Source organism: Primulina eburnea, chromosome 13 (assembly GCF_022965805.1).
Source record: "Primulina eburnea isolate SZY01 chromosome 13, ASM2296580v1, whole genome shotgun sequence".
Classification (NCBI taxonomy): domain Eukaryota; kingdom Viridiplantae; phylum Streptophyta; class Magnoliopsida; order Lamiales; family Gesneriaceae; genus Primulina; species Primulina eburnea.
In genome coordinates, this window is record NC_133113.1 from 5,565,793 (window position 1) to 5,575,302 (window position 9,510).

Genomic DNA, 9,510 nt, shown 5'->3' on the forward strand with positions numbered 1-9,510 from the left:
TCTGCTTCTGTCTCCCATGTGGCCTCCTGTGGCGGCCCGTGCTCCTGATTAATATTTAATGACCAAACAACCAGGATTTATTGATGTAAACAGCGAAAGCGATTAAAAATTTTCCATTTTGGGCCTACAGAAATTTCGGCATGACCTATTCGTAAATAGGACATCCCAAAAATATCAAAACATCACAAACAACATTTATATACTCGAAATAAAGTCATAATAGCAATTCACAAAACTGCCGCACTGGCCAGAACTAAACACATGCAGAGCCGGCAAGGCTCGATCACACCACTATCAATTCAAAACATCGTAAACATAACAGTACAGCTACACGGGGCATCTCCCCGGTAAATGTATGACTCCATAATATAGTGTATATATATATCTGGGAAACTCTCAACCACGACTCGACGACTGGGCACCACTACCTGACGCTCCACCAGACGCGTCAAATCCTCCTGGATAACCTGCTATGGCATCAAAAACAACCACAGCATAAAAGAAACGAGGGGTCGGGCCCCAGTACGACGAACCAGTAATATTACGACAAATATAACTGACATGAAATAAAATCAAGTACAATGCGATGCGATGCGATGCAATGTAATGCAATGCGTGAAAGGTAACAACAAAATAATGGATACCAAAGCGGAGTCCAAATGAAACGCATCAGCAACAAGAACAGTGGCCACCCGTGCCAGGAATGCAGCAACGTAATAGCATGCTGCCGCTATCCATGCACGTAGCATCGAGGGTACGGGTGCGACCCGCTCAGCCCTCATGCAAGTCATCAGGAGTGCTAGTCCTATCACCCATTCCATCGATGAGATGTCAGGAGTGATCTAATCCTATCACTCACTCCATAGATGACGCAACATCGCAACAGATCAGTAATGCTAGCAATCAACGGAGTCAAAGCTCGAAATGCTATGCATCAACTCAAATAAATCCATGAATGCAATCAAGTATTCACAGAAACACATAAAGCACGTCACAACTTATTACAAAGTACTTAACGTCATTTCACATCACTATAGACGTCATAATAAAACGGTTCATACGTACCTCAAATGAACCCTTAATTTACCACTGAATTTCTTAAGGATTTCTCGAATAATCCAATCCTGTGGCAAATAATACATTTCATATCAAGTCCCATTTATTTTTCCAATATTCACTAATTTAGCCTAAAATTCCAAAAATCCATAATTTAGGCTTTACAATTTCTAAAACTCATCGCAAAGTCAAATATAATGATTTATTTAACTTAAATCTCTCAATACCGGACAACTAGAACTTCCGAAAATTCGATCATATCGAATCTGAAATTTTTCGATATTTACTAGGAATTTCCAAAATTTTCATTTTCTATTTCTAATGCTATAAACACATCCCAATAACAATTTAACATTTCACAATTCATAAATCCCAAATTAATAGGCTAAATTCGAAATATTATCTAAATAAATTCCGAAAATTAGCTTAATACCTCCAATCGACTCCGATATAGCACCTACAATCAATAATCCAATATATATTAGTTATTGGAACTCAATTGAATTAAAATGCCCAAAATTCGAAACCCTAAAATCGTAATTCTACCTCTGAAATTTCGAAAATTGCTTAAAGCTTCGAATTTAAGCTTCAAACAACATAACCCAAGCTTTCTTCCAACTTTTCCGGCGAAAACAGGCGGCGGGTTTCCGACGGGTCTACGAGAGTCGCGATAAAACCTTGCAAAATGGGTATCACTGGATAGCTCTCGTCGAGAAGATTCCAAAACTATGCTTACTTTAATTTTTTGATAAGCGGAGCGACCACAATCAAGGAATGAAATTTCGAAAGGGAAGAAAAAGAAAACGAAGCTCGGCCGATGCAGCTTACGGGAGAGAGAAAGTGATACTTATCATTTCATTTCTTTTTTTTTTAATTAAAACTTACTCAAATTGGGCCGGGCTTAAGAATGTGTTTGGGCCAAATATATTGGGCTCTCACATTCTCCCTTACTAATAAAAGATTTCGTCCTCGAAATCTAGCATACATAACATTTATACAAAAGTGGTTTACAAACATTTACCACTGATAGTACATAGGGAAATCAGAATACATGGAATAATTTATTACATTTTCAAACAAGTGAGGCCATTCCTGACGCATCTTAGCCTCTAATTCCCATGTAGCTTCTTCTCTCCCATGTCTACTCCACTGCACCATAACCAATGGAATCGTCTTATTCCTCAGTTGCTTCACTTTGCGATCAAGAATTTGCACTGGATGCTCAATATAGCTAAGGGAACTATCCAACTCCACCTCATCAGTCCTCAAGACATGAGAAGGATCCGGCTCGTACTTTCGCAGCATAGATACATGAAACACATCATGTATCGCAGATAAACTCTGCGGCAAGTCTAAACGATAAGCCAACGTGCCAATCCTCTCAACAATCGCATATGGACCAATATAACGCGGAGCTAGCTTCCCTTTGCGCCCAAATCTCATAGTACCACGAAATGGTGCTTTCAAGAAAACCTGATCGCCAACCTGAAATTCTAAAGGCCTACGCCTTTTATTAGCATAGCTGGCTTGACGATCATGTGCTGCTTTCATTCTTTTCCTAATCATTTCAACCTTCTCTTTCATTTCTTGAAAAAATTCTGGCATTGACATCTGTCTTTCTCCTACATCTTCCCAGCATATCGGAGATCTACATTTTCTACCGTACAAGGCTTCAAATGGTGCCATTCCGATGGTTGCTTGGAAGCTGTTATTGTAAGAGAACTCAACAAGTGACAATGATTCCTGCCAACCACCCCTGAAATCCATCACGACTGCTCGCAACATGTCCTCGAGTGTCTGAATAGTCCTTTCAGACTGACCATCTGTCTGTGGGTGATATGCAGTACTCATCGCCAACTTTGAACCCAATGCTGATTGCAAACTACCCCAAAACTTTGAAGCAAACCTGGGATCACGATCTGATACTATAATTACAGGCACACCATGCAATCTCACTACATGATCGGTGTACATTTTTGCCATTTTCTTATAAGTACAAGTACGATCATAAGGAATAAAATGGGCTGATTTAGACAATCTATCCACAATCACCCAAATCGCATCACAGCCACGATTAGAACGAGGTAGGTGTGTCACAAAATCCATAGCAATGTGCTCCCAATTCCACTGTGGCACTTCAAGACTATGTAACATACCACCAGGTCTCATTCTCTCAGCTTTAACCTTTTGGCACGTCAAACATTTAGCCACAAAGTTAGAAATCTCTTTCTTCATACCTTCCCACCAATAATGAGATTTCAAGATATGGTACATCTTTCTGATTCCAGGATGAACACTGTGCCGACTACAATGAGCTTCACGAAGTATAGATTCTTTCAAATCTATCAAATTCGGAACCACAAGTCTACCATGATAGCGCAGACATCCATCTGAAGCAACACTGAACTTGTTAGATTGACCTGTCTGAGTCAATTCTTTCAATCTATGAACATGTGGATCAGTTCTCTGTGCTGCTTTAATTTTAGAAACAATCTGTTGTTCAACTTGAATAGATGAAACTATAAAGTAGTCGCCCTTAGACTGATAAGTCCATCCTGAAGTTCCCAAATGTTCATGAACTTTTGAAATAGTCAAAGATGCCAACATTTTAGGCTGAACTTTTCTACTCAGAGCATCTGCAACTTGATTCATTCTCCCTGGTTGGTACTGGATCTCACAATCAAAGTCTTTAAGTAATTCCAACCATCGACGCTGTCTCATATTCAAGTCAGACTGTGTGAAAAGATACTTCAGACTCTTGTGATCAGAATAAATCACAAATTGTTCTCCGTACAGATAATGACGCCATATCTTCAATGCAAACACAATGGCAGCTAACTCCAAATCATGAACTGGATATCGAGTCTCATGTGGCTTCAACTGACGAGAAGCATATGCAATAACTCGCCCATTTTGCATCAAAACACAACCCAGTCCATTTAGAGAAGCATCTGTACAGACAACAAATCCACCTGAGCCTGAAGGCAAAGCTAGCACCGGAGATGTGGTCAACTTTTCTTTCAAAGTCCGAAAACTAGACTCACATTCTGCAGTCCACACAAAACGTCGATCTTTTTGTGTCAACTGGGTCATAGGCCTAGCTATTCTAGAAAATCCTTCAATGAAACGCCTATAGTACCCAGCTAACCCCAAAAAGCTTCGAATCTCAGACACATTGGTTGGTTTAGGCCAATTAATAACAGCTTCAACTTTACTAGGATCAACAGATACTCCTTGTGCAGATATAACATGGCCTAAAAATAAAACTTTATCCAACCAGAACTCACACTTAGAAAATTTGGCATACAACTGCGCTTCTCTAAGTGTTTGGAGAACTAATTTCAAATGTTCCTTGTGCTCGTTCTGTGACTTGGAATAAATCAAGATGTCATCAATGAAAACGATAACGAATTTATCTATGAATTCCCGGAATACACGATTCATTAAATCCATAAACACCGCTGGAGCATTAGTCAACCCAAACGGCACAACTAGGAATTCATAGTGTCCATAACGTCTCCGAAACGCTGTCTTAGGAACATCTTCCTCTCGGACTCTGAGCTAATGATAGCCGGAACGAAGATCAATCTTGGAATACACAGAAGTACCCTGCAACTGATCAAACAAGTCGTCAATACGCGGCAGAGGATACTTATTCTTCACAGTAGCCCGGTTCAACTGCCGATAATCGACGCACATTCTCATCGTTCCGCCTTTCTTCTTTACGAACAATACTGGAGCTCCCCAAGGTGACATACTTGGTCTGATATAGCCTTTCTCCAGTAAATCCTGAAGCTGTTCTTTGAGCTCTTTCAACTCTGTCGGAGCTAAACGATATGGTGCTCTAGATATAGGATTTGTCCCTGGCATCAATTCAATGCTAAGATCTATTTCCCTTTGAGGCGGAAAACCCGGAATCTCATCAGGAAATACATCAGGAAAATCCTTGACAACAGGAATGTCTGAAACTTTCAATCGTTCTTCCCGTGTTGCATCAAGAGCATAGATCAAAAATCCTTCGTTGTCGATTGACAACAACCTGAACATTTCCATTGCAGATACTAATGGAATTCGAGACTGTGAATCATAACCATAAAAATTCCATTTGCTGCCATAATACGGTCTAAATCTGACAATTCCATGGAAACAGTCCACAGTAGCTCGATAATTCGTCAGTATATCCATACCGAGGATACAATCGAAATCAGACATGGCTAACTTGATTAGATTAGTTATCATAATATTATTCTCAAATCTAATCACACAGTTCAAAACTATCTCGCGAGACATCAAGTATACACCGGCAGGAGTAGCCACAGACACAGTATCCAACAACGGAATAGTAGCAATCTCATGCTCATCAACAAATGCAGCAGATAAAAATGAATGAGATGCTCCAGTGTCTATCAATATACGCGCAGGATAATCGAAAACATAGCAAATACCTGCAATCACTCCGCCTGGTGCATCCTGAGCCTGGTCCTGAGTCAACGCATGTACTCGAGACTGCTGCGGCACTGGAAATTGCTGCTGAGGAGGACCTCGAGGTGGTGGATAGCCAGACTGCTGAAATGACTGGGTAGGAGCATATGGTCTAAAGACTGGTCCACGGGGAACTTGTCCAGACTGTTGTGGCTGAAATTGCTGTCTTTGTGCATTAGGGCATACTCTGGCAAAATGCCCAACTTGACCACAAACGTAACAAGATCCCTGTACTCCTACACATTGGGAACTAAAATGTCGACCACCACATCGGTCACAATGTACAGTGCTAGACGACCCAACCGAACCTCCTCCTCGTGCACTTCCTGAACTGGAAGAGCTGGATTGAGACTTCTTCTTGAATTGCTTTCCTTTTACCTTGTACCTCTGCTGTTTGGGTTGTTGGTATGACTGTACTGGCTGATATGGAGGTAAATCCACTGGCATTGACATACTACTACCAGATCCCTGAGAAACAGATGATGGACCTGGCTGTGGGTCTCCTCTGAGCAAACTTGCTTCAATTTTCCTCGCCTTTTCCACTGCTTGAATATACGTATTAGGCGATCCAGTCATTACCAAAGTATGAACAGTCCATTGCAACCCATGCAGAAAACATGATAGTTTAGCCTGATCATTCCTAGCAACATGTGGAACATAGGGCAAAAGAGCAGAAAACTGTGAAGCATATTCCACAACTGATTTGTTTCCCTGCACCAACTGATTGAACTCTTCTCCTTTAGCAGCATAATATGACGGTGGTGCATATTCCTGGGTAAAGTGAGCACGAAAAGCATCCCAAGTAATACTTTCACCAGAGTCCTTCATTGCTTCTTCTGTGGCTTCCCACCAGAGTTGTGCTCGGTCTTTCAGTTGGTAGATGGCAAGCTTCAATTTAATATCTTGGGAATACTCCATCAAATTAAATAGATGATTTATGCTTTTCAGCCAGCCTGCTGCTTTTTCTCCGCTCTCGTTGCCAAAGAATTTTGGAGGACGTAATTCTTGGAACTGCGAAATTATTAACTGCATTCCTCCAACTTTCTGTGTCAGCTGTTCCACTTCTTGCTCAATCACTGCCTGTCTAGCTCCAGGTCTTTCAGGTCGAGGAGGTTCTTGGTTAACTTCTTCTTCAACATTTTGAGCGACTTGTCCTCGAGGTCGACCACGTCTACCTCTAATGATATCAGCAAGTCCTCGAACATTTTGTGCCTCAGATTCTTGCGCTATTTCCTTCCCTTTTCTACCTCTACCTCCAGGTGCCATTCTATAAGACACAAGGATTTAAGATCAAGGCAAAATAACTTAATAAGCACAAAAGAACCAAAGGAAAGCTGAACTTAGCCTCGTAGCTAGTTATTAAACTAAGTCAAAATCTAATCAACAGTGCTAAATCAGGATAATTCAAATAAATCACAGCACATAGTTCAAACAAGAGCAAATAGTCAAACACATACGCAATCATTTTATTTGTGTCTAGACTCAAGTGCCCTAGACTCTAATTCGAGCATATCCCAGTTACGCTCTATTACCAACTGTGGCGGCCCGTGCTCCTGATTAATTTTAATGACCAAACAACCAGGATTTATTGATGTAAACAGCGAAAGAGATTAAAAATTTTCCATTTTGGGCCTACAGAAATTTCGGCATGACCTATTCGTAAATAGGACATCCCAAAAATATCAAAACATCACAAACAACATTTATATACTCGAAATAAAGTCATAATAGCAATTCACAAACCTATAGCCGCACTGGCCAGGACTAAACACATGCAGAGCCGGCAAGGCTCGATCACACCACTATCAATTCAAAACATCGTAAACATAACAGTACAGCTACACGGGGCATCTCCCCGGTAAATGTATGACTCCATAATATAGTGTATATATATCTGGGAAACTCTCAACCACGACTCGACGACTGGGCACCACTACCTGACGCTCCACCAGACGCGTCAAATCCTCCTGGATAACCTGCTATGGCATCAAAAACAACCACAGCATAAAAGAAACGAGGGGTCGTGCCCCAGTACGACGAACCAGTAATATTACGACAAATATAACTGACATGAAATAAAATCAAGTACAATGCGATGCGATGCGATGCAATGTAATGCAATGCGTGAAAGGTAACAACAAAATAATGGATACCAAAGCGGAGTCCAAATGAAACGCATCAGCAACAAGAACAGTGGCCACCCGTGACAGGAATGCAGCAACGTAATAGCATGCCGCCGCTATCCATGCACGTAGCATCGAGGGTACGGGTGCGACCCGCTCAGCCCTCATGCAAGTCATCAGGAGTGCTAGTCCTATCACCCATTCCATCGATGAGATGTCAGGAGTGATCTAATCCTATCACTCACTCCATAGATGACGCAACATCGCAACAGATCAGTAATGCTAGCAATCAACGGAGTCAAGGCTCGAAATGCTATGCATCAACTCAAATAAATCCATGAATGCAATCAAGTATTCACAGAAACACATAAAGCACGTCACAACTTATTACAAAGTACTTAACGTCATTTCACATCACTATAGACGTCATAATAAAACGGTTCATACGTACCTCAAATGAACCCTTAATTTACCACTGAATTTCTTAAGGATTTCTCGAATAATCCAATCCTGTGGCAAATAATACATTTCATATCAAGTCCCATTTATTTTTCCAATATTCACTAATTTAGCCTAAAATTCCAAAAATCCATAATTTAGGCTTTACAATTTCTAAAACTCATCGCAAAGTCAAATATAATGATTTATTTAACTTAAATCTCTCAATACCGGACAACTAGAACTTCCGAAAATTCGATCATATCGAATCTGAAATTTTTCGATATTTACTAGGAATTTCCAAAATTTTCATTTTCTATTTCTAATGCTATAAACACACCCAATAACAATTTAACATTTCACAATTCATAAATCCCAAATTAATAGGCTAAATTCGAAATATTATCTAAATAAATTCCGAAAATTAGCTTAATACCTCCAATCGACTCCGATATAGCACCTACAATCAATAATCCAATATATATTAGTTATTGGAACTCAATTGAATTAAAATGCCCAAAATTCGAAACCCTAAAATCGTAATTCTACCTCTGAAATTTCGAAAATTGCTTAAAGCTTCGAATTTAAGCTTCAAACAACATAACCGAAGCTTTCTTCCAACTTTTCCGGCGAAAACAGGCGGCGGGTTTCCGACGGGTCTACGAGAGTCGCGATAAAACCTTGCAAAATGGGTATCACTGGATAGCTCTCGTCGAGAAGATTCCAAAACTATGCTTACTTTAATTTTTTGATAAGCGGAGCGACCACAATCAAGGAATGAAATTTCGAAAGGGAAGAAAAAGAAAACGAAGCTCGGCCGATGCAGCTTACGGGAGAGAGAAAGTGATACTTATCATTTCATTTCTTTTTTTTTTTTAATTAAAACTTACTCAAATTGGGCCGGGCTTAGGAATGTGTTTGGGCCAAATATATTGGGCTCTCACACCTCCTCCCCTGATTGATTCAGCCACTAGACTTTGACCAGCTTCGTCACATTGTTCCGAAGTCTACGCTCCCGTCTGTCTAGGATTTGGACAGGTCCTTCCTCAAATGACAGATCTGGAGCAAGCTGTAACGGCTCGTAACTCAAAACATGCGAAGGATTAGTTAGGTACTTCCTCAGCATCAAGACGTGGAACACATTGTGTATATTGGCCATATTTGGCGGTAAAACTACACGATAAGCTAGTGTCCCAACTCTGTCAAGAATTTCAAACGGTCCAATAAACCTCGGACTGAGCTTGCCTCTCTTCCCAAATCTCATAACACCCTTCATGGGTGCTATCTTCACGAAAACGTGATCACCTACGGCAAACTCTAGATCTCTTCTCCTCTTGTCAGCATAGTTCTTTTGGCGACTCTTGGCAGTCTTCATTCTGTCTCGAATCTTGACCACCACATCTGCAGTCTG

The 9,510-nt window shown here is 40.6% G+C and overlaps 1 protein-coding gene and 2 long non-coding RNA genes across 3 annotated transcripts; all 3 read right to left on the reverse strand.

Moving 5' to 3' along the window:
* Positions 1-243: 243 nt before the first annotated feature.
* LOC140809702 (uncharacterized) lies at positions 244-1,885 on the reverse strand. Its single transcript, XR_012113155.1, has 3 exons — positions 1,603-1,885; positions 1,490-1,513; positions 244-467 (listed from the first exon to the last, which is right to left on the reverse strand). It is a non-coding gene; the product is annotated as an uncharacterized lncRNA (long non-coding RNA).
* Positions 1,886-2,073: 188 nt separating this feature from the next.
* LOC140810230 (uncharacterized) lies at positions 2,074-6,804 on the reverse strand. The gene is made up of 5 exons (XM_073168103.1): positions 4,792-6,804; positions 3,961-4,617; positions 2,992-3,768; positions 2,792-2,883; positions 2,074-2,704 (listed from the first exon to the last, which is right to left on the reverse strand). Exons 1-5 carry the CDS (start codon positions 6,802-6,804, stop codon positions 2,074-2,076), a joined length of 4,170 nt encoding a protein of 1,389 aa, XP_073024204.1.
* Positions 6,805-7,216: 412 nt separating this feature from the next.
* On the reverse strand, positions 7,217-8,302 carry LOC140810080 (uncharacterized). Its single transcript, XR_012113235.1, has 2 exons — positions 8,113-8,302; positions 7,217-7,514 (listed from the first exon to the last, which is right to left on the reverse strand). It is a non-coding gene; the product is annotated as an uncharacterized lncRNA (long non-coding RNA).
* Between the last annotated feature and the right edge of the window lie 1,208 nt (positions 8,303-9,510).